The sequence below is a fragment of the Cydia amplana genome, chromosome 8 (assembly GCF_948474715.1).
Source record: "Cydia amplana chromosome 8, ilCydAmpl1.1, whole genome shotgun sequence".
NCBI classification, from domain to species: Eukaryota; Metazoa; Arthropoda; class Insecta; order Lepidoptera; family Tortricidae; genus Cydia; species Cydia amplana.
This window is the reverse complement of record NC_086076.1, coordinates 11,491,766-11,518,043: the sequence shown is the minus strand read 5'-3', so window position 1 is coordinate 11,518,043 and position 26,278 is coordinate 11,491,766. Positions and strand designations below refer to the sequence as shown.

Here is a 26,278-nt window from a genome sequence, read left to right as displayed (position 1 = left end):
GGCCAATGAGGTTCTCCGACGGGTGGTCACGTGGGCTCAACCCTCCAATAGGAAAATGAGCCATTCTTTGTGTACCTTTTCACATAGCAATAAAACAGATTGTGGTTTTTGTGGAGTGAGTGGTGTTATATCTGTCAATCTTATGTGTTTAAATACGTAAATGTGTGAAATTCAGGATTTTGCTGTTGAGCATAAGGATATTTATATAAAGAAATATTCGGTGAGTAAAGTTTTTCGATTATTCAGTAGTATTTACTGTTGTTATTCTAAAAACAAGGCGTACAGATAATGGGCAAGTCCATTGCAACATAGTTAACATGCATGTCCCGCTCTTTTTAGTGTCATTTATTATTGTAGATTTTGTAACGATCTAATTACAAGAATTATTATTGTTTTATAAAGAAGCATCCACACATTTCCAAAATGTATATAGCGGCTCTTTTGCTACATTAACATTTCACTCGCCGAAAGTGGCGGGAAATGTTCTCTTCTATCCCACTGCACCGCCGATGTATTTCTTGAATAATTCTTGATGTTTTTCGTGAAATCTAATGCCTATTAAATAGTAAATGCTATTATATTAATTTATAACAACTAGGCTACGTATTTTGTACAGACATGTGTAGTAATAGTAACGGACTATTTGGAATTTGTTTCATTCTTTTTCGTCTCTCTCTACCGTGCACGTGGTGTAGTATTTTTGTCTTTGTCAATCGATTTATTATTTTTAAATATTCATGTTTTTATCAACAATACGTTGTTTTCATTCCGGCATAAGGTAAACTTGCTTATTTCTAACCTTACTTTTCAATGAAAGGGTGCGTATTTTTCTGTAATTATCAATCTAAATCCGTTAAAAAGGCGCCAAATTGCCGTCAATGAGTAGTTGTATAGATACAATCGGTATGTTCATTTGTATAGTGCATAGTGTCGGTGGAGTGAGGTAGAAAGGTATACCTAGGAAAAGGAGGCAAAATGTGGTGGATCAAAGAGTAGACAATTATTGCAGACAGGAAACATTTTATTTTGTAAAATGAAATGAAATGACGGTGTTTTGAATTTTCTTGCTTCACTCAATATTTAACTTTTTTATATATTTTATAAAATTAAAAACCTGCAAAATTGGTAGGACAGGGGACTATTTTTAGAAAACCCTTTTAGCAAAACAGACAAATTTCATCAAGTAAGATTTCTTAATCAAATAAATATGTATTTGTATTACGAATCGATCTCTGTCCTGTGAGACTGCTTCTGCTTGTATGTATCAATTATCAATGTATTTAGTAATCAATTTAATTGGAACTTTTGGTTTGCATTGATTCGGGCGGGCATAATTATTATATTGTCACTGTGCCTAAGATGCCAACAAAATGTGTTTTATTATTTTTTCATTTTTAAACTAGACTAGACCTATCAAATTATCACAAATTGAAACTTGCGATCGCGCCACTATACTCTGTTACATTTGCTTTTGAAAAACTACAAAGATACCTACTTAAAAAAAAATACTGCTAAATTTTATAGAAAATATTCACGTCAAAACAATATGAAAGTATTCTGTGTTCTTTTTTTCCCTATAGACCTTTGCTAGAAAATATGTTGATCCTTGAGTAGGTACTAAATCAGCGTATTGTAGCAATGCGTTAGGTAACAACCCCTATAACTATCTACCGGTTGCATTCAGTTTGTTTGTTTGTACCTACGCAGCAGTTGTTCCCACGGCCGATTTCGAGAATTTCAAAACGTTGAACAATGAACGATCACGCGCATGTAGTAGTGAAGGTGCACGAGGGTTGCAGTGCTCCGTCGACCTGTCAGTGTGTGCTCACTAACACAACTATACTACGTCGGTATAGGGCTATTGACTTGACTGCACTCGGCGAGACTGCAGGGACGACGGGGCAGGGCGTGTTATTCTCAACTACCAAATGCACCCATGAACCAATATAAATCTGACCTTCAGTAAAACATAGCGGTAGCCATTCTGGGTATCAAGATATATTGGCATACTTACGACAAGAATTGTTTTGTGAATAATATAGCAAGCTATGCACCATGACGGCATGTCTACGGTCTACGATACAAAGTTTCTTAATATTATATTATTTAGTTATGGTCATCTGTGTTTTTGTAACCGTTTGGTTTGTGTATTAATATTACAAGAATTGCTCGTTTAAAGGTAAAATTAATTGATTTTATCTCCTATTTAAAACGTCACATGAATAGGTAATATGAAGCAGTCGCACAATACACACAAACAGCGAATAGGTAATCTCAGTAATCTGACCCCGTAAATTTAATAGTAATAAGCTAATGAGCAATAATAGGTAGTTAAGTAAGTATGTACATCTCTTCTTTGAAGCGCACTAATGACGATGTTTATGCAGGAGGAGTTAGATAAAGACAAAATATCTATAAAAACTCGAAAATGCGTGTTTTCCAAGAGATAAGACCTAGCTAGATCGATTTTTCGCCCCCAAAAACCCCCATATAGTAAATTTCATCGAAATCGTTAGAGCCGTTTCCGAGATCCCCGAAATATATATATATAAATAAATGAATATATAAATAAACAAGAATTGCTCGTTTAAAGGTATTAGATTAGATAGATAGATAACGCCTTCGTACAGTTTTCCATTGAAGTCCATAAAAACCTAACACCTAATTATAATTACATTTACAGTTTGTTTGAAATTTGAATTTAAAAATCCCTTCCGTCTTCGGTCCAAAGAAACTCTGTTTTTATGTCTTTGAATCTCAAACAACCGCTTGCACCAAACTGTTGATTCCGCCGGCCGGTACAAAAAAATACGTAATCCAGGTGTTCCCAAACTTTTTTTAAGCACGCCCCCCTGCTGCCTAAAATGAAGTTCCCACGCCCCCCTTTTCGCTTCGATGCAAGGAAACGGAGAACTATTAGGTAATCGTGTTCAAATTTTCCGAGGCCCCGCGCCCCCCTTAAAATGACCACTTTGAAAACCCCTGACCTAACTCATGTCACTTCGGTTTTAAGCACATAAGCCAGCACACTAGTCAATACTCCGACTGCATCCAACAATTTAAAGTATTCAGACGAATCTAGAATATACCTCTCTTGGGGCTGTTTAATAAATTAAATTACGTCACAATTTTTGGCGATTTTGACCCCCTCCTAAAATCATCCAAAAATCATGGTCCCCTTCAAATAAATATTGCCTGTTTATTTATAACTTCAAAATTGTCAATTGTACCTTTCCAAATAGCCCAATATTTCGCTTAATATCCTTATTTTTCTACGACCTCCAATTTTAAATATCCCCTGACCTGAATAAGTTTAACAATTTAGATCACATCATAGGACAGAGAGCACCACCTACCTACACATTCCAGTTACGACACTTACGACTAGCTAGGCACTTTAGCCGAATGTCGGTCTACATCTCACTACATTAGTTATTAGAGTGGTAGGACATTGAGCTTTATTAGAAATACTTATCATTAAAGTACACACAATACTGCTAATCATCAAATCAACAATCATCAAAAATACTTAAAACTAAGAAATATACTAGAAATAACCTTAACTATAAATACAACTAAACCTACACATAAAAACTAATCAAAAAACCCACCCCGCATCGCCCCCGATGCAAAGGTGCCCATCACGCTTGCTGCATTTCCGCGTTGAACCGCGATAGACAACCTCTGCGCCAGGAACGACCCGGAGCGGGGGTCGAGACCTCTCTCCTGCAAGCGACGCTCCAGCTCCCCGAGAAAGGTTTTCGCCTCCGCGCACCAGCACCCAGATGTCTCCACAGCCAGGGGAACGAACAAGTAATTCGTTAGCCCCGAATACTGGTCCCTCTTTAGGGACGCAGTCTGCTCAGCGGCTGCTCCTGCCGACCGCACAGTGCGGCCAAGGTGCGTGGCGGCAAATGTGCTGACGCAGGTGGCGTCCCACAAAAGGCACTTCCCTTTCTCCCACGGCACCAGAGTTAAACCGTCCGGCCTTTTGCCATCTGACCGGCGGCTCCAGCACACACGGGACATTGGCTGACAATAGCGCCCTTCGAACAATGTCGTTCAACGTGTGGTGGCGTGGGAACCTCCCCGCGCACCGGCAACAGCTCAAAGCATGGTGCCCGCTGCTCTCCACCATAGACCCGCAGATGCATAGATGTAGTTGACAAACATCGCAGCCCAGACGAAGAGCAACGGCCACCCGCAGCGAGTCATTGTCGAGCAGGGTGCCTAAGTTCGGGGAGGGAAGGGCGTGCAACCAAGGCCCAGATTCCGGTGCCGAAGCCGCGTTCAGCCTGGCTCTATCCGCGTCAGCAGCCTTCTACTTCCATGTGGCCGGGGTGCAGCCAGGCAGGTACTGTACGCAGAAAGTACGTCACTTTGGGAACGGCAAAGCAGGACCTCAACAAAGTAAGTGCCACGTGAGCCGAGATTTTTTTCAGCCTCTCCCCAGCGGACCTAAGAAGCTGCTCTCTCACCTCGAAGGCTTCAGGTATAGCTGCGGGAAACACGGGAGACCCCAAAAGGTTAAAATTCTGGGTAGACAACTCCTTGAGGCTAGGGAGTAGGGCACAAAACAAAGAGAATGAAGGTTGTGAGTTGGCACTGCAATGAAAAACTCACATTTACTAGAGTTCACTTCGAGCCCCAGCTCCCGAAAAAGTGGAAGTAGCGCGACCTCCTCCGGCCTACCCCCCAGAGTGCCGTCGTCGAGGTACCACACGTTCAAAGGGGATCGAGATCTAGATATGGCTTTTTGGATAGCCAGGCTGAAGATAACGCGTCCAAGCGGGTCCCCCTGCTGAGCACCGACCTGGGATGGAATGAGGGAAGTTAAAGAAGAGTTTGGAAGGAGACGAATAGGACTGGTACAAGAAAGGGTAGAGAGGGGAGAGGGCTTTCTCCCTAACCTCTGCAAGAAGAGTGTCGTGTTCCAGAGAGTTGAAAGCATTCTTGATATCAAGCTTAATTATGATGCAACCCGCCTCACAACAGTCACAACCCAGTTTGGTACCAAATCCCAGTTGGCACGGTTGCAAATAGGAAGCCATTTCCTCTCTCAGAGGTATTAGAGTTAGTTACATTCTTCGCCTTAACAGCGAAAGCCGGGCTCCGAAGGAGTATGTGAGAATTCCTCACGTCTGCATCGTCCCTCATGCAATCGGGATAAACGTTTTTTGGTGAGACGACTTGATCTGGCTTCCGTAACGAATCGCATTTTTTTTATTAACTTCACTATCCATATAGATTCCTGAATCCATCTTTAAAGAACTACATGATTACATGAACTAGTTATTATTGATTTTTGGAAAACTTGAAAAGTTATTACCAGGAACGGATAGGAACAGGAAGTATCTAACTGTTGACCAATCTTCGACATGATAATACAATCAGCTAAAAGGTAGTTTAGTCCAACATAGGTAGACACTTAAATTTATTCATGAAAGAAAATTCTAAAGAGGGTGGTTTTCCATTTCTGGTAGACAGATTATTTAATGCTATGGGTTTATTCAATCATATTTACGTGTACGTGTTCTTAGTTCAGTCAGAACTACGTGCACAATAAGTTGTAGACCGCCGAGTTACTAATTTACAGAGAGGCTGTTGACCCGATCGTCGTCATAATCGGTGGAGCGCCGCGAATCTGCGAACGTTCAATGTTTCTTATGTATTAAAAATACGAAAACGTATTCATGGCCAAGTGGATAAGTATTAACTTATGTTTTAACTTATTCGATATTTCGAAAATAATGTAGGATTCCAAATCGGATACTTATATTTACTTTCCTCCCTTACTTTTGAAAAGGGAAATTGAAGACCGAGGGGATGGCGCCGCGCATGAAATCAATACGGAACCCCTGACATTGCGCGCGCATAGGGCGGGTTGTATGGAAATTTGTAGTCCCTCAGATATGCAAGGTTCACATACATTTTCCTCCACGAATATACTACTAAATTTTCAAATTTGTCTAATTTATAAAAAATAATCATAAAAAATATTTATTAATTATGAGGAATTTACCTCCCTTCGGGAAAAGGAATGTATTAACTGCTAAGCGGCTCCAAAATTATTAATTATTTTAAGTACTAGAATCTTGTGGCTAATAATTAACAGCAGGGCCTACAATGACTTGTCTATTTCATATGAATAGTTAATACACTGTAATTGTACACGTAAAATTTCCGTGCACGAGTTCGGATGATATTTTTCTCGGGCGTCGATTTTTCCGAGTGCTCTGTGCGGCGGCTGAGGCGACCGCTCCGAGTTCAAGGCGACCGCGCGCGGTCAGGTTCGAGGACACGGCAACGCCGGCGCGGGCCGGGCCCCTCGCGGCAGTCGCGGCGCCTCCACGAGGGTACAGGCTACTCCTTACTTCTGAAAACGTTGCCGTCTTCCATTACTACAAAAGATTTTACAGACTGTTTCTGTGTCTACTCTCTGACCGTAATTTTAGTTTAGGTTAGGAATAGTACGCTTATTGACAACACTAAACGAACGTACAGGAACCGGAATGAGTCTGACTTCTGATAAAATAGGGACGACTTGTAATAGGTAAAGGATGTTTTGTGAATGAGGGGCTGGACTGCAACTGCAATCACTGCATCCTTTTATAACAACGATCATTGCCTTCAATATTTATGTATGAACCTATGTACTAGGTACCTACTTACTTCAAGTACCTACATTTTATGAATGCAAGAAGGATATAAAAAAAAACTTCCTGATTCGGTTATGGGGCTTGAAATAGGTAATCTCACGTGAGCAAATGAACTCTAGAGGTAATAAAGACCGAGTTCATGGCCATCTGAGCCACGACTCCGCTACGAAAAAACGCATAGACTTTTGTTCGACTTGTGAAATATTACAACTGAATAATCACAAACGAATAGAACAAAACGACATGTCGCAGGCTAGACATGTCACTGAATAATAATTTAGTTGTTTAGTATATTAGAGTTGCTTTTAAATAATACACACGTAAGGTAGTTTGTGCTGTAATTTACATTTTTAATTGTTATTCGCTGTGTAATCTGTGGGAACTGCGTGAACTTCACTGAGTGCGACTCGCCGGCTGCTGTCATTAGGGGTCGGTTCACCCTCGTCCAACCCGCTGTTGTCTTCTCTTTCGTCCACCCTACTTTGAGCCTTCTCTTTCTCGCCAGTTTTTAAACCAATTTATCAAGCGGCGGGAAAATGTTTGCGCTAATCATTTAAAACGGATTTCATGCTTGTAGGAGTTGCAGGTGATTGTTTACATTGAAGGTAGTAAAATCCTAAACACCTAATACAATCCCATAAAATATAGATATGTATTCTTATTTTTGTTGGTAAACATCCAAAACTTAACTGATAAAGAAATCGTTACGTGTTCTTATCTGCCATTGCACTTCTTGCTTCGGTGCTATTGCTATGTTTTTTCTTTCATATCTTGAAATTACGGTCTGAAGCTGATAACGTACGGTAGAGTTAATAATAACGTCAACACATTTTTGAAGATGAATAAGTTACCTTTTATTTATGTTTCGTCTGTTCAAAAGGTGGCTAGATATTGATATCCAGGTACAGACAATAATTACAGACTTGCTGTATTATCTGTTACCTAATGTTACCGGAAGATGGAAGTTGATTAATAATAACGCAATGGGCCGCGGTACGCCGAACGAGTTTATTTATAGTCACGGCCCGTGTACGGCGAGTAAAAGTTCTACAAAAAGCATCGTCCCAAATCTTGGAAGCCTTCAAAACGTTTTTTATGCATGCCGCCCGATCCAGTCCGGTCCCTCGCCGACAACGCGCCATGGGTTGGTATAGGTCTATCAAAAAAAAAGGCGCACGGAATGTTTTTGAATAACTAGATAAATGTTCAAAAATGTTTGCTAGCGTTCTTGTTTCCTTGCAAGTACCTAGTCATTGCGCTGTTACATAAAGTGACTAAGATATCGCTCAATTTAGAACACTGAACATTCAATAAAACTAACAAGATGCCAGTCTAACAAAATATCAATTACCAACTTGTCGGTTACTGCATACATTTTATGCGAATTACGGTTTTAATTTTCGCCACACTAAGGTTATGGTAGCGCATACCACAAGGCAGAACAGGTTTCCACTACTACTTGCGTAGTGGTTTCATTGTGTTGTCCTCCCGTCCCGGCCCGTTCCACTGCACGCGCCCGCCCGCCATCTGCGCTACACAAAATGGCGCGAAAATGTGCTTTCTATGAATGTTCTCTCTAATCAAACTTTGAAAACGAACCCAATTTTTTCTTTTAAATATTCCTGCCGAAATCAATAGTCGGAGATAATGTTATTGTAGGTATAATACGGTGATTGTTGTTGTTACCAGTCTGTTCAATTAAATTGTTATCTTTGTCTTTTTTTTACATTTCGTTATTTGACAAAAACAAAACGATTTAGGTATTTTATTTTATTTGGGAGTGGTTTAGATTTCATATCTAAAAAAAACATTTTATTCATAATGGATGTAAATTTCATTTGTCGTTTCTTGTTCCAGGGGTGCTCAGAAATGGACTTATACATCACAGACTCACTCCAGGATATGCTGGACATGGACATCAAGAACGAGATGGCTACAGATCTAAGCAGTATAACGGACTTTCCGGTTATAAATTACTCATACCTACATCATACATTTATTTTCTGAATTTATCTATATCCGGAAATAAAAAACTATTAATTTTTCAGGATTCACTGGGACTAAATTTTTCCGAACTCCCTCCCCTATTAGATATGGATACAGACAATTCTGCTATATGGCTCAACAACTCATCTAGTTTTGTTCACAATTTAGACCTGTACGGTTCCGAAGCAAACGCCGTAATGGTGAATCCTAACTTTGTAATGCCGTCCACATTCGCCGAAACTCCGGTAAAGAGTATTGTTAAGGAAGAGGCGTCAAATTTATTACTAACGTCAGCAGCCAGCAGTGATTCAAATAGCAACACGCCGGCACCCAGCCCTAAAGAGGAGAAGAGCCATCTTACCTTCTCACCGAACACGATCAAGGTACCGAAGGTGGAACCAGAGGAGCACCTTGTCAAGAAACCCCTTGAGGAAGCCACACAAATGGTCATCTATGTCCGAAAACAGGACAAGCATGTAGTGAAGGATTTATTGAAGGACTTGGACACTAGCAAACTGAAGACAAACACGCCAACGCCAACTCAAACCGTCAGGATAAAGGCAGCCCAGGAACTAATCAAAGTTAATAATAAAAACTGTTCAATTCTGAACACGAGCCAAAAAGTAACGCAACAATTAGGAACTAAAACCATTATTTCCGGCAATATTCATATATTAGACGCACAGCAATCTAGGACAATTTTAGCAAATAGTAACAAGAGTCAAGCGACAATACTAATTGACAACTCTTCGTTGAACAATAATAGGCAAATAATTAAGACTTCGGTGAACGGAGCGTTCACAGTGGACGCGAGCCAAGCGAAGTTTGTAAACACGACAAGCAAGCTCACTGCCGGGGTCGGAGAATTCCCCAAGCCCGCGTATTCTTACTCTTGTCTGATCGCGATGGCGCTTAAAAACTCGAGGACCGGCAGTTTACCCGTGTCAGAGATTTACAACTTCATGTGGTAAGTTCAGGAACTTCAGTTGAACATTCTACTAATTGTAGCATTAATGGAGCTTATATTAATCGCTATTGTTTCTTTCAGTCAACATTTCCCTTATTTCAAAACGGCGCCAAACGGCTGGAAAAATTCAGTACGACACAATCTTAGTTTAAATAAATGTTTTGAGAAAATTGAAAAGCCGTCGACGAATGGCAGTCAAAGAAAGGGTTGCTTGTGGGCGATGAATCCTTCTAAAGTAGGGAAAATGGACGAGGAAGTTCAAAAGTGGTCACGGAAAGATCCTCAGGCTATTAAAAAGGCGATGGTTTACCCAGGTTCGTACAAGTTTCTTTTGTTTTAATGCCAAGTTTTTCCAGCTGTCCTATAGCGCTAATTCACTGGATCCTTCACTTACTCATTCTAATCACCTACGTTCTTCTCGAATTGACTTATTATATTTTAAAAGCATTAAGATTTAAAAAAAATTGTTATAACGAATTCAAAATCAAAATAAGTTCTTGAAACTCGATTTGACGATAAAGCTCGCGGCTTGCGACGAAATTATGAATCTACCGAACGAGTACTTACCAACATAAACACTTACCGTAGCCCCAACTGAACGGAGTGGTTGCCAAATTATTTTTGATATTGCAATTATTGCATTAAAAACCCCAGCATTGCTAATGTCTATTTAACGTTCCAGAAAGCTTAGAAGCGCTAGAACGGGGCGAGATGAAGTACAGCGGGGCGGCAGGAGACGCAGAAGACGACGACGCAGACGTAGACCCCGACGCCGAGCTCGACGCGGACGTCGAGATCGACCCCGAGATCAAGACCGAGGTCGACGAGGAGGAGATCATCGAGCAGGTGCGTTGTAACTCTGTTAGAAGCGCTAGAACGGGCGATATGAAGAACAGCAGATAGGCTGGAGATGACGAGGCAGACTTAGACCCCGACGCAGAGCTGGACGCGGACGTCGAGATCGACCCCGAGATCAAGACCGAGGTCGACGAGGAGGAGATCATCGAGCAGGTGCGTTGTAACTCTGTTAGAAGTGCTTGAACGGGCGAGATGAAAAACAGCAGATTGGCTGGAGATGACGACGCAGACTTAGACCCCGGTGCCGGGTGCCGAGCTGGACGCGGACGTCGAGATCGACCCCGAAATCAAGACCGTGGTTGTCGAGATCATCAGTTTTCCTAAGACTCACGGGTCAACCTCGGCACGAGATATAATAAGCTGGAAACTCGTATAGAAAATCTCGTGTCCGCGTTTTTCTCGAATATCATGATTTCTGTACTTGCAATGATATTTAACATCTAGGTAAAAAAATTACCTAGAGCATAACATTTTCGGCAAGTTGCCTATGTTTAAATTCCTTGGTGAAACCTCTTATTTGACTAGGTTAGTGTAACGTAGTCTTCGCATGACCTTGAAGGCTTGAAGTGATAAGGATAGGGCAGGTGTGCATAATTGTAAACACATCAGAAGTAGAGCAGGTGCGATGTGTCCGTTCCGGATGACCTTAAACTCATAGGAAATATTATGGAGCAGCTTGATATTTACGTAATTTGTCAGTAGTAGTTCATCCTGTTTATAGAAATGATGAGATCAAGGAAATTGACAGTGACAGCGATTATGGTTGTTGCAACTAGCCTTAGAAGTGTCCGGCTAAGCCATTTCATCTTTATTAAAGCTCTATATATGATTGCATTGCATATCACGCTATACTGACAAAAGGTGGACCATAGAAACAACAAAATGGAGAGGACCACCAGGGGGGCGACGGTCTGGCCGGCCGCAGCAACGTTGGGCTGATGACCTAACCCAGGCTGTGGGAAAGCAATGGATGTCAATAGCTTTAGACAGAAGCAAATGGATTGAGTTGGAGGAGGCCTTCACCCAAAGAGGGGTTCACCACTAAGTACAGGACAACTAAATTTAAAACACAAAAATGTAAACCAAACTTAGTGTGAATAAACGGCTTTTTTTATTTTTTTTTTATTTTTTTTTATATGATTGCAGGAGGTGTCGGACCAGGAGCTGGAGGTTGAGGAGGTGTCCGGCACGGGCATGGTGGGCGGCACGTACCGCCTGCTGGCCGCGTCCGGCGCGCTGCACGAGTACCTCGAGCCCGACGACGACGAGAGCGACATCGAGGTGAGTCCACCCTTGCCTGCACACCGTGCTGCAGGTGTCCGGCACGAGCTGCAGGTGTCCGGCACGGGCATGGTGGGCGGCACGTACCGCCTGCTGGCCGCGGGGGGACAATTGTTTATAGTCAACGCCAGTCGAAAATGGAAATGATGACGTGACTTTTCGTTGCATCTGTCGAAACATGTTTACTTTGGCGTTTGTCGATAAACAATTGTCATGTTGGCTAAACCCGCTGAACTGCCAGCAACAACTATGGTGCTTTGGAGAGTTTGGAGTCCACGTAAATACTATGCTGCAGATTCAGCCAGCTGCATATAATACACAACTTTCTAGTTTTCCTACCAAATCTTAAACTTACGAATATGTCCGTAAGGCAAAGCAGTACACACAACACCCGCCTGAAGAAACCTCCCTATTGTCAATTTGTAACCAATTTAAGTACCCTAACTACCCTACTTTAGAACCTACAACATGACATGTCATTACAACAAACTGTCAACAATCAATTTTAAAATATTGATTTCGGAATGTTAATTGAAAATACATAAATATTTTGTTGGTAGTGTTATGTTAAAATGGTTTTAAATCTAGCTCGACTTTAAAAAAAATTGCAACATTCTGGCAGTTGCAAAACAACGAATCGGGCCTAGTATTACATCTTATTTATATAGTAATAAATAAATATTAAGGACTTCATTCATTTGGTTCCAGGTGTTAGATCAATCCTATGAAGAAATCGATATCGACGTAACAAAACCCATGAAGTTAGACCTATCAGTCACAGAAAATTATACAAGTAAGTATTCAATAACGAAGAATTAATTATTTTATGATATAGTGGATTGTGAGTTAAACACTTCATAGTGTTCATGGACACAAGATATGGATAAAAACTTGGCCATACGGTAGCCGGATTTGATTTTTGTAATTTATATCAGGGATGTTGCGAATATCCGCATCCGCAACCGCGGAACTTCCGCATTATTTTCAACATCCGCATCCGCATAAAATCGATGCGGATATAATGTCGGTACAGGAACGTCTTAACATCGGCGTAAGTGCTAGACTGCTAGGTAATTTAGTCATTAACCAAAAAAACCTATTAGAAATGAGCAGTCAAGCGTGAGTGGGACTTAATGTACGGAACCCTTGGAACGCGAGTCCGACTCGCACTTGGCCGGTTTTTTGAAATAAAAATTACTAACTTGTAATATTTGACGTTTTTTATGGTACTATCTTGACACCCGCATCCGCGGATGTGAGCCTTTAAAAATCCGCATCCGCATCCGCGGATGTCAAAAAATCGGCATCCGCAACATCCCTGATTTATATCCATACTACCAATGGGAATAGGCATGAAATAATTAGGAGTAATGAAGATGATGCATTCTAAATAATAATTTAGCCTTTATACTTCCGGACACTTTCCAGTCTCATTCACGAGAGAAATATGGTAATCACAATAGGTATGTAAACTAATGGGTTAATGTTCCCAGTTCATTCCGCGAAGAGGGCGAAGACTAGCTACATCTACCAGCCGGTGACGACGCAGGCGCACACGAGCAGACGGAAAACGCCACTCGTCAACCGGGTCGCGCTCATCTAGACCACACACACACACACACACACACACACACACACACACACATGTGATCTACAGGGCGGCGGATCGAGGCGGTAGGTAGTTTAGCGTAGGCGTATAGTGTAAATCTTTTCAACTGAGCTAGTTTACTTAGAGTCTCAAGAATACAATACCATTGAGTGGTAAACCACAAATTAGGATAACTAGTACCTCGTAGTAAAAGCAGATTATAACCGCCTTGAAATGTTAGTATAGACAGAGAAAAAAATACATAGAGTGCTCACTCCATACATCAGTTTTAGTACCAAAAAGACTATTAGCATCTAGCATCGAGTAGTGGAACTATCAGTACTGCTACTTGACAATAGATGTAGCCACCGACCGGAAAGTCTTATGCTGTTGAGATAAGACTTTCCGGTCGGTGCTACATCTATTGTCAAGTAGCAGTACTGATAGTTCCGCTACTCGATGCTAGATGTAGACACTGAAATTAATAGTCTGAACTGATGTATGGAGTGAGCACTCTATGTATTTTTTTCTCTATGGTATAGACTCTATTTCTTTAAACAATAGACTACAAAATACACTAACTAAATAATGGCTAACATAACTTTTTTTGCATTTTGCACCAGACTACTTCCCTGTCGTGGCTAAGGTGGATATGACTTTACAAAAGATTGAGTATGATAGTATCTTTTTAAACTATTTTAACCCTATTCAACAAGGAATAAGGTTAAAAATTCAATATACATGCAATGTACTTGTAACTTATTTTGTAAGTAAACCAGTTGGCGCTTACGAGAACAAAAGCAGATAATAGCATTGTAATAAAACAATGCCATTGTTTAACAGGTAAGTGAACAAGCTCAGTTCAAAAAATTTGTACTATACCAGTGATCGTTCTGTTCCATTAAGAATTAAATAATGTCAAATTCGAATTGTAATAATTAAGTCGAGCGTGTGGTGCCCATTTTGGCACGTGAAAAGTATGCCCGTAGTGTGAGGCCGTTTCGCGAGCGGACACTTGTTACATATCTTACACTGTATATTAGTTTAGTTTAAGGGGAATTCGAAGCTCACGCGTGACCACTTCGGCGTTAGATAGTTAGGTCCGTGAAACTTTTAATAATGGTACTATGAATTAAATAATAGTGTTCAAACGTAGGCGATATACGAGTATGAAATGTTCCCATAATAGTTTGTAAGGGGCCGTGTTGCGGCCGCATTGTGAGTACAAAAACGTTTCTGCTACTGTATTGACACTTTTATACGTTTACTGAAATATTGCGTTACGTAGCATAACTATATTTTGCTAAAAATGGAATTGGTCGTTATTCTGTAGGTAAACAATAAAGCAACAGATTTTACTAAATGAAATAACACCAAATATAATAAGTAAACAAATTGTCAGTGTTAGTAAATAATTCATTCTGTAGTTCTTTACTAATTTGTTGACTTATCGACTAAAGTCTCGGTACAGTAGCGCGCACACGCATCATAGCGGGTATTAAGTAAGTTCCCACCGCTAATACATTTATGTTCTACTTTACATAAGACAGTTGACACTGGCAGCTCTAGTCTGTTAAGCATTATAGTGCCAAATACTGTTCCGCGCGGTAAACAATAAGGCCTACTTGCACCATTCCACTAACCCGGGGTTAACCAGTTAAACCTGGAGTTACCATGGTTACAAGTACAATTTGACACTGAGTAAACGGTTTAACCGCATAACCCCGGGTTAGTGGGATGGTGTAAGTGGGCCTAAGCTGTGTTATGTCCAATATATCTGGATATGAGTACTGGAAGAACTATGTGGCACTATACCGTTTTACTTGTAACCTCCCATCACGCAACTCTATGGTCTTGACAACAACATGCAATTATATATTTAGATTCTAAGGTCGTGTCACGGAAAATGCAACGTCGTTCAGTAACTAAAGTGTCATTCAATAGAACTTGCGAACTATGTAAACAAAACTTACTAGTAATTTGACATTCAGTGTCAATTTTAGTATGGCGGTTTGTTTACATAGTTAGCAAGTTCTATTGAATGACACTTTACGTCTTGTGTTTGTATGACTCAGTATTTGTATTGAGTCAGTACCCGGACAAATATATAGAGCAATGAACTGCTATACCAGTTGGTATTGCTACATACATGCAAACAGTCAAGACAAGTTAAATATTGACTTGACTGATTTTAGGCACATCATTATTGTATATAAAGGCAAATAAAAGACGAGCGGTGATGGAAGGTTTCTACCAAAACAAATGACTCCTCTCTGAGCCTACAGCCCGGGATCTTACCTGTCCCAACTCCTAACTTGGCCGGGATCAGAAATGACTCATTTTTGTACAATACCTCTCACTGATTAATTAAGACTATTAGGTATGTGACGTTATTGTGTTTGTTCTTTGTTAAGTGTTTCTCGTACGAGCAAAACAATAAGTTTGTCAATAAATACGCCGGTTAATCATGTCAATAAGCTATCTATAGGTCATTCCAGGCGATATCTTATGAAATAGGTAGGGTGTGCTCAGTTAAATCTTCTAGTCGGCAGCATACGTTCTAAATAGAAAGAGACGGATGCGTTTGTCGGCTAGCCCTGCTGTTGTGCCTAGATTCTGTTATTTATGACGTTTTGAATAATATTGCATGCATGCATTATCCCCAACTCTTGTTGGTATTTTCATTCAGCTTCATAATATTCATAGGTATATCTAATCTCTGTAATCGTAATAGATAACAGCGACTAGTTTCAACATCGAGTCTTCCAGGCAATAGAAAATACTTTCATTAAAGTGCTTTTACAGAACTGAATAAAAGTTTGCTATAGACTTTTCCAGTAGTATTTTAACTATTTTAAGTGATTGAAATGAGGTGCAAAATTATATTAAGGTTGTTTTGATAACGGTAGATCTCATGTCTTCAAGATTATGGTTTGTTACGGAAAAGCACACCCCTAGTCCAATGCATTTAAACACGTTACGCGGTAAGGTCGAGTGACCTATCATAGAAGTTTAAGACTATTTGCAGTAGGTACAAGTGTTTTACAACCGCTATTTGTACAGAATACAGTCGTTATACATATTTGGCCGGTAAATGTGATTAGAAACATCTGAATAAATACTCTTTTGTCAAGAAGTTAAAGAGTTCAGATATTTCTGATCACCGATGCTTGTTATAGCGACCGTAGGTACCTATAGGTGCCGTGACGACACACTTACAATGCACGCTTTTAACTTTTATGATACGGTCACATGGGATTGATGACATTCAAGTGATACGATTTTAGGAAAAGTAACGTGCAAAAAGGACTTGTGATTTATTGAATGTGTTAGTGAAATTGTGTTAACAAAAAGTTTGTGTTAAAAAGAGTAATGGCGTAATGGACTGACAACTAAGCCTAAAATGTATAAACATGGTCGTTTATATCTGGCTCATATAACTTGCAACTTAAGGCCCCAGTACACAATGGGCCATCGACGGCCACTCCAGGGGACGCATTTATGCGTTAGAGGGAGTAAGTGATATTGCTATCTCATTCTACCGCATGGCTGCGTCTCTTGGAGTGGCCGGCGATGGCCCATTGTGTACTGGGGCAAAGGCCCCAGGAATAAACCTAAAGAGGTTTGTTGAAGTTTTCTATGTATAGCCGGTCAAACGAGCTTGTCAGTAGAAAAAGGCGCGAAATAAAAAAAAATCTATGGGACGAACTCGTCGCGCCTACATATTTAATTTGCCGCTCTTTTCTACTGACGGAAATGGCTTGACAGAGTATATATGTATGTACCTATTATATCTTTATTGTGGCATTCTTTTCCGCAAACATCGATTCAGGCGAGTAATGTCAGTTCCACAGAACTGTAATCAATTTGCACCTACCTATATCAATTGTTTCCTGAGAAGCACAGAATTCTTTTGTTTTGTTGGCTAAGTAAGTACCTGTGATTAATTTTCTAGCATAGAGGTTGTGCGGAAAGAGAAGTCGTGAAATGTAGGGGAGCCCATACATTCTACGACTCTTCTCTTTCCGCACAGACCCTCAGGGATCGGAACCGGTTTTTTGCAAAAACTAAGAAATAACCATATTTTTCGAATTATTTTATACTCGAAATGACTCAGTTGTGTTTTTAGGTTACGACTTCGTATTATTAGATTGCCCAATTAGAAATGAAGTAATTAGCAAAGAACGAAAAAATACCGTTTCCGTTCCCATACAAAAAATACCGGTATCCGATCCCTGCAGACCCTAGCTCCAGTTACACCATGCGCGCACTTTAGCTATTTTTATTCAATTTTAAACCAAAATTAATTCAGGCTATTCACCGTAAATTGTTAATCCAATCTGTTGAGCATCAGAGGGCCTACCGCGAACCACGTTCGACGTGTTGCCTCCCTGTCACACTTACGTACTATTTTACAAGTGCGACAGAGAGGCAACTCAACAATCGTTTATATTTTTGTCGATGTTTCTTGCTCAGAAGAATCCACCTGAAGGCACTGTTGTCAAGGATGCGTTTTGCTACATTACAATACGCATCGCTCCATATGCCCATTACTCTTCTACGGTATATATGTAAGTAGCTAATTAGATCATGGCCCAAGTAACAAATCTGTCTTGAAGGGTAGCGGCGGTTGCGCACGAGGCGATTCGTTTTAAGGCGCACTGTGTTAAGCCTCCTCCAGACTGCGTGAATCGCGGGCGAAGCCGCCAACGCGAGTGTGGAGTCGATTTGGCTGTCTGCGAAAATCGACTCCACACCGCATTCGCGCATGTGTGTGGAGGGGGCTTTATGTTATGTAGCATCTAGGAACCAAAAGTTCGTGAGTGAAAACGTTCGTCGTGCAGTGCACAACCGCCCATTTATGGATGTTGGTTAATCTGAATGAAGGGAAATGTAATTTGTACGACAAAATATTGAAATCACCAGCGTTCTGAAGACTGAACGCAACAAGACTATGTAAAGGCCCCAGTACACAATAGGCCATCGCCGGCCACTCCAAGGGACGCATTTATGCGTTAGAGGGAGCAAGTGATATTGCTATCTCATTCTACCGCATGGCTGCGTCCTTTGGATTGGCCGGCGATGGCCCATCGTGTACTGGGGCCTTTAGGTGCATACTACTATTGTTATTGACATTATTAATAAAATTTCAATAGCGTGCAATGTGTAAATAGATTTAGCGGGAAATACCTAATTTGCTTATAATAATTAATAACACTGCGTATGTTTGTGAACTTTTATTGATAATAAATTAATACATAAATACCATTTTAGCTACAATTTGTTTATGAATTATGTGTAAGCAAAACATTTGGTGAAAAAACAATTATTGCTTGAAGGTAAACCCCACTTGTCGTATAAATATTTGCAAAATGCAATACATTGCCCTACAGGGCGAAATTGTTGCAAATGGCGTAATGGACGTATTAGTGGAACTGCCTCCAAAAGCCGTCAAGAATCTGAACTTTTAATATTGGACTTCCGTAAAGTAATAATTAATGAAGCAATGTAACGTATCTCTAACCAATTTTGTAACATAAAATAGAATTTGTATTTTTCCACTGCCAGTATTTCAACATCCATGTAAAATATGATAAAATAAAATAAATAGTTTGTAAGACAGCAGTAGCAATTTAAATGTAGGTTTATTACTAAATAATGTAAGGATGCTGAGTCGAATATGATTTTTTAATAACATTTTTGTAATAAAAATGAAATTCAATATGTTCTGTTTCATTTCATAACCATGCCCCGAATCCTTACACAAACCATAAACCTAAATAGTTTTTACGATACAAGTGCGGAAAAGATGAAATTCGAAACGAGTTGCGAATTACCTATTCGCACGTGTATCGTACAACGTTTTACAGTACATATGGCCTTTAAACTTTGGCATACACGCGAAAATAGGACCATATGTACTGTAAAATAAGTTTGGTCTCCTGATACGATGCACAGTGTTCCGTCTAGAACAAGCTAGGTGGACAAAATTCATTATCAAATTTCCACTAATGAGTAATTAGATTAGATAAATAACATTCTTAAACCCACAAACCCATTAATAGATCATGCCTAACTTTCTAATTTTATGAGTTATAGGGCGCCGAAGTCAGCTAACGAGGTAAGTGCAATCGCACAGTTAACCTTTTGGCCGCCGGACCTAGTCCGCAAAGACGCTCACTCACACGCCAGAGCAAATTTTAAGTAAACAACTAATAAAAAGTTTAGGGATTGCAAATAGTGATATCGATATTTACAATTTATGGTAAAAATCTTCTCAATTTGGCTTTGTTCATATCCAACTTTAATTTATTTCGAAAATGCCAAAAATTAACATATTTTTTACACACGACAATGTTAAAAATAAAGGTCTTTATCATTAAAAACAACCACTAAACAATATCGATTCATAACGTAATATCACCGCACTAGGTTGTACAAGAAGTCGTTTATACAAGACAACGGCGCGCATGGACTGTCCGGAGTGCAGACCGACAAGGACTGTTTCCGCGCGGATTAAGTAATAATAGTCTCTAGGTCAACGGCGTAAGCGCTTGTCGGTACGTAAACTTTATAAGCGTAACGTTAGAGCCGCGCATCGTGTGTCGATAATATAAATGTAAGTACCGGAACTGCATTGGAGAAAATTGCACGTGGGTTAATTGAATTGTCAATGAGTGAAGAACAATAATATTGGAAAAGGGTGGGGATCGGAAATGTTCGGGAATGCATGTTTCACATTTGACATGTTCCTTAGATGAGCTTCTCAGTTCCCGTATTACATCCTCCCTACCATGACAATTTTTCGCCAATTTCAAATATATAACATTCTCATAGTTAGGCGACACTGACTATATATATAGTCCTAGCGTCCGCCTGTACCATTCTTGTGCGAAGCGGTCACTGCAGGGTATCACTCCCCACTACACTATCATCTTAAAATGAATCTTTTGTTCTGCAAATAAACCACAAGGACATATTTACTTGTCTGACTCTACTATCAACAGCTGAAGAAGCTCCCTGAACTTCAGCTATAGTTAATGCCTGTCTCTCTCGTCTCGTTTTACGTATTCTACTTACTAGTTACCACCAATTGGCATTTAACAAGTGTTCAAATGCTTAAATAAAACCAGATTTGCGATTAGATATTTATTTTGAATATTCTCATATCGAGTTAACATTCCCATCCCTAGCTGTCTTGTATACAAGACAACGGCGACGAGGAACAAGAAAAACGTTGAAATCTGGAGTAATTTTTTTGAGAGCCTTATTATAAAAGAATGGATTTCTATAGCTGCAATAAATGCAATTTTTTTTAAACAAGGACCTAAAACATTAACATGAGTGTAAAAAGAAAATTATAATTGATATTTTTTCCACATTTACCGAGCGGTTGAATTTTTGTCTTGCATACAAGACAGCGGCGCCAGTGTATCGTTCTATCGTTGTCTTGTATACATGCCAACGGCGGTCAAAGGGTTAAATCAGTTGCAATTCTGTGATGCGTTCAACAACATTTCTTTCAAGTAAATTATTATATTGTGGATCTTATAGCTGATGGTAAGCACTTTATATTTTTTACTTAAACATATTCATATCTGTCGTAATAGTGCCATATATAGAGCATTAAAAATGTACTTCAAAAATGTTGAATTTTTTCTTAGTTTTCGAGCTTTGATAGACTGGCAAACACTTGACAACAGTCTAGATTTTACATATTATGTACTTCCATCATCCTACTTTATGTTGGTGTATATTTCATTTTTCACAAATTTTCACATTTTTTTTTCCTTTTTTTTGCAGAACTCGTTTTCTCTATTTAAAGGAAGGGGTTTTTGAAGAATGGCCAAATAAGGGGGAAAATGACGGAAATTCCCACCTTTATCAGTTTATATTGGTAAAATATGAGTTACGAGATTTCAGGGAAGAGTCTTGAGAGACGGTTGAACAATATTTTAACCAGTTATTCATTAATACTGCATACAAAGTGGAAAGTGGAATAGTTCGTCAAGATTAAAGAAGCAATTTGTGGAAAACTTTAAAAGTGGTCTGGATGGCCAAAATATAGAATTACGAGTGTGCATAATAACTAAACTAAGTGCATCAACGTCGTCTGAAAATGTTAATCCCAGGAAGACCCAAATTAAACTTCGAAAGTTCCTCTTTCAAAACGAAAAAACGCTGAGTGAAAGATCTGGTACAATTACGTAGTGTTTTAACTGCTGCCGCAATCCCGATTGATTCGTGATCGGCAGGAAATAGAACACGGCAAAAATGTTACAAATTATTAGAGAAAGTCCACATAAGCCAACGTAGTCTTATTCTTACGACAACAGTAGGTACTTCAATTAATTCTAAGCAGCTAAGTGTTAATGCGGCATTAGCATATTATATTGAGTCAAAATCGACAAATATAAACTTACAAGCAGAATAAAAAGTGGTGAATGAAGGCTGATCATCATAAATATTCATCATATCATTATTTGCCCAATGCAATAGGTACATGCGTGTTATATCCTTCAGAAGAACTTCAAAAAACTTACGCAAAACAATTATTATTCTGATATAATACATGAGTTAGAACAGATTATTAGGTTATTAATAATTAACAGATTAATAATTTAATTTATTATTAATAATATGTTAAAGTTTTTTTTCTATATATTTATTTATTTTTTTGTATATTTTTAAGTAAATAATTTAAGGCTGTGCATAGAGGGGTGTTGGTGCCTACACTCATGTATGGTAGCGAAAGTTGGGTATGGCAGAAGAGGCATCAGAGCCAAGTGAATGCAGTGGAAATGAGAGCGTTGAGAAGTGTGTGTGGTGTGAGATTACAAGATAGAATTAGGAACAGTGTGATAAGGGAAAAGTGTGGACTGAACGAAGATGTAGTGACAAAAATTGAGAAAGGTATGTTGAGATGGTTTGGACACATGGAAAGAATGAGTGAAAGAAGGCTGACAAAGAGAGTGTATAAGGGAGAAGTAGAAGAGGGAGTTGGAAGGGGCAGACCTCGGCGGACTTTCTTCGATCAGATCGGGGAAATCCTGAAGAAAGGCCAGGTCAAGAGCACCCTAAACCGGCGAGCGTGTATGAGGAATATTATGAAAGTAACGGAAGCGAAAGAGGTATGTCAGGATCGTAGCAAGTGGAAATCCGTGGTCTCTGCCTACCCCTCCGGGAAATAGGCGTGATTATATGTATGTATGTATGTATAATTTAAAAAATAATATATCTAAGGAACTATAAAATTTTGTTTATTATTGTGTTATTATTATTAAATTATTTGTAAAAAAATATACAATTAATTGAAAGATAAATTTTATTTAATTTTTTTTACTTTTTTTCATGGTATTTTAAAATTATTAATAAATTATATTTAATTGAACAATAGGTACTAACCATAATACTACCCAAAAACACAAAAAAATAATGTTGTCCACCTAGCTTGTTCTAGACGAAACACTGTTCGATGTGGTTCATTTTTTTCTGTACAATATACCACATATGATATGACATATCAGAATACCGATTTACTTAGGGTGGGGTTAGCCCCAAGAAATCAATTTTGAAAATTATTTAATTAAGAATTTTTTTAGTTAAAAATAGTGGTATCATCATATTCATCATCCCAAGAAAAAACATTGTAGCATGATTTAGGCTTTTCACTGCACAAAACAACGCCATATGGCAAGTAATGAGGTTGAATCCTATGGTCATTATCCCTAGATACATATTGATAGGAAAATGATAGGCGATTAAGGATATTTTGCTAGAAGGGTTCACGGATCACAGCCATCTAGCGAGCAATCAGGTAACTAAACAAAAATCCTGTGAGTCCAGGGTCATTATCCCAAGAAAAATCTTGATAACGCGATTTAGAATTTTCATTATACGGAACAGCACCATCTAGCGAGCAATTGAATAACTAATTGAAACGTTTGAGTCTAGCGTCATCATCCCAGGAAAAATCTTAATAGCGCGATTTAGAATTTTCGCTACACGGAACAGCGCCATCTGCGAGCAATTCGATAACTAACGGAAAAGTCTAGGGAGCACATAGATATGCTATATACGCGTGCGCCCATGAGGGACAGAACATACGCTTGCGTATGTTTTGTTCCTCACGGACGCACGCGTATAGCACATCTATAGGATCCTACCATCTATGATAAAAAAAAACTTTTAAAATATACTTGGTCAAGCAGATCTTGTCAGTAGAAAAAGGCGGCAAATTTGAAAAATGTAGGCGCGAAGGGATATCGTCCCATAGAAAATTTGAAAATCGCGCCTTTTTTTACTGACAAGATTTGGTTGACCATCTATAATCAACAGGAATAATCAAAGTGAAGTCCTAGAATCCAAATCCTAAAACCCTGAAAAAAAAATGAATGTCAAATCAAACGTCAAACTTACATTTTGTTGATCCTCGGATCGGATTTGTTTGGTTCATCGTAGTTCCCTTTGTGTTAATAATTTAAATGTATTACTAAGATTAAAATCTTGTATTCAGTGTCATCGTCATGTCTAAACGTGAAATACTTACGATACAATTTGGGCACTATTCAAATTACATTGGATCTCATTTTTGGAACATACAAGAACTTGGTTTCGACTACACCGGTTCTAGCAAAACCGAATGCAATCATGATATTCTTTATCGAGAGGGACAAACCGCTACGGGAGAGACAACATACACTCCTAGGTTACTTTTATGCGATTTAAAGGGCTCTTTGAAAACATTGCCTGCAAGTGGCGGATTGCCTGATGAATTTGAAAATGTTGAGGATATTACTTGGGAAAGTATTGAAAAGATTGAGGAACCGGTCGCGCCTAAGAATGAATTCTTAGAGGACATTGATTCTGCTGGGCCCTCTGTTGCCGGATCCAAACAATACAGATTGGAGGAGAGTGTGAACACTTGGACTGACTATTTGTATCCACGATTGCATCCACGAACTGTTAACGTTGTCAAAGAATACAGCCATGGAGATGATAAGGTAACTTTTTTGTTTTCTGTAATTTTCTTGGACCTGGTAGTTATATATTTGAAATTAGCTATTTACTATAAAATTTACAAAAAGTTATTTCTTAACCTTTAAGAAAAGAGTGTACTACTGTACTCCTATCTTAAAGGCTGGCAACCCACTTACAATTCCTCTGTTGCTGCGTATGTCCATGAGCAACAGTAATTGTTTACCATCAGGCGATTTGTGTACTTTTTTGCCTCCTATATCATAAGAAAAAGTTGAGTAGATCCATAATAGCAGCTTCATGGTTTGTTATGAGTTACACTATTAGCATCTATTTCCCAATATGTAAAAAAAGTGATGAGGAAAGTTTTATAAAATTCTAGCTCCAGTAGGCTAACTATAATTATTTTTATAATTCCAGGCACCATTTGATTTGTTTCATCTTGGACGACCAGTTTGGAAATCTGAATTTGGCGAAGACTTCAGTGATAATATCAGAAAATATGTTGAAGAATGTGATAGTATTCAGGGTTTCCAAATAAACTTTGACTGCACTGATGGGTTCTCAGGCCTTGCTTTGGCATGCATTGAAGACATGGTGGATGATTATACCAAACCCATACTCTGCCACCCTATTATAGCTTCCCATTATCCAGACAACTCTCCACAGACCCAAGAACAAAGGGATGTCTCAAACCTAAAAGATTCAATAAGAATTGTCAATATACTTTTTTCCATCGAAGGATTATCTCAGCATTCTAGTTTATTTGTTCCACTGTGTACAGGAGAGAAAGGCTGGAGAAAGCCAGGTAGTCCTAGGCTTTTTGAACATGTTACTTACAATCCAAAAAATTACTACCACTCATCAGCATTGCTGGCCTCCGCCCTGGACACACTGAGCCAAAAATACAGGCACAAAAGCAATACTTACACCTTGTCAGATATGTGTGCAGATATGACTGGCTATGGAAGAAAAATGGCCGCAGCATCTATGGGCATACCATTTACAATGAACGAGTCAGAGTATCTTATTGACTATTTGAATAGGACTACAAAACCTATCTACACACCTATAACACCCAGTTGTAAGATTGCAACAGATAAGATGTTTCAACTTATTACAGTGAGAGGTATACCAGAAACTTATCTAAAAGCCCCTCTACAGAATGCTAAAGAGCAGATGAATTTACCAGCTTACAGGTGTAGGGATGTCCAAGAAATGATGGAGTTATACTTCCAAGCAAACAACTTCCTATCCGCTACTAATGTTACAGTATGTGATAAACCCTTAGAGCTGAAAAGTCCTTATCCAAATATTTTTTCAGAAAAGTTAAACAAAAATGGTTTTGTTACAAATGGAGTTAGTGTAGACAGGATTCAAAGTTGTCCGGTGATAGTGGGGTACCATAATGGCAACTTCCTTACAGATATGCTTGAAAAGCTACACAGAGAGGTGAGCAGGGTAAAATTCGCAAAACTACACAAGTTTGGAGAGGAAGGCTTGGAAGCTTCAGAGTATCAGGAGACTTTGGATAGGCTTGCTGAGTTTAAAGATAACTATGAAGATAATTTTGAACTTTAATTGAAATATAAGTCTGTTGCAAAACTTGTTAATAAACTAATTCACTAGTTTCATTTTGTTTTTTATACGGCAGACACCTATGAACGCTTGAAAGTTCCCATACAAAATATCTAGAAAACCCTCTTATTGTACGAGAATATGGGTCCTTGGACTCCTTGGCATTTAGTGTTGTTGCTCCCAAATGGCAGTTATATATTAATATCTGGGTGACCGAGCTTCACTCGGAAAACATAAAAACTCGAAAATGCGCGTTTTCCCAGAGATAAGACCTAGCTAGATCGATTTTTCGCCCCCGAAAACCCCCATATAGCAAATTTCATCGAAATCGTTAGAGCCGTTTCCGAGATCCCAGAAATATATATATAAATAAATAAATATACA

General features: G+C 39.1%; 2 protein-coding genes and 1 long non-coding RNA gene across 3 annotated transcripts; all 3 read left to right on the top strand.

The window, feature by feature from the left end:
• Positions 1 to 17: 17 nt before the first annotated feature.
• LOC134650194 (uncharacterized) lies at positions 18 to 13,382 on the top strand. The gene is made up of 8 exons (XM_063505111.1): positions 18 to 220; positions 8,517 to 8,624; positions 8,708 to 9,612; positions 9,694 to 9,926; positions 10,295 to 10,458; positions 11,617 to 11,751; positions 12,460 to 12,544; positions 13,245 to 13,382. The coding sequence occupies exons 1-8, from the start codon at positions 161 to 163 to the stop codon at positions 13,352 to 13,354; spliced, it is 1,800 nt and encodes a 599-aa protein (XP_063361181.1). The 5' UTR covers positions 18 to 160; the 3' UTR covers positions 13,355 to 13,382.
• Positions 13,375 to 14,459, top strand: LOC134650358 (uncharacterized). The gene is made up of 2 exons (XR_010097036.1): positions 13,375 to 13,452; positions 14,225 to 14,459. It is a non-coding gene; the product is annotated as an uncharacterized LOC134650358 (long non-coding RNA).
• Positions 14,460 to 23,840: 9,381 nt separating this feature from the next.
• LOC134650063 (protein misato) lies at positions 23,841 to 25,944 on the top strand. The gene is made up of 2 exons (XM_063504885.1): positions 23,841 to 24,342; positions 24,737 to 25,944. Exons 1-2 carry the CDS (start codon positions 23,866 to 23,868, stop codon positions 25,895 to 25,897), a joined length of 1,638 nt encoding a protein of 545 aa, XP_063360955.1. The 5' UTR covers positions 23,841 to 23,865; the 3' UTR covers positions 25,898 to 25,944.
• The last annotated feature ends 334 nt before the right edge of the window (positions 25,945 to 26,278 follow it).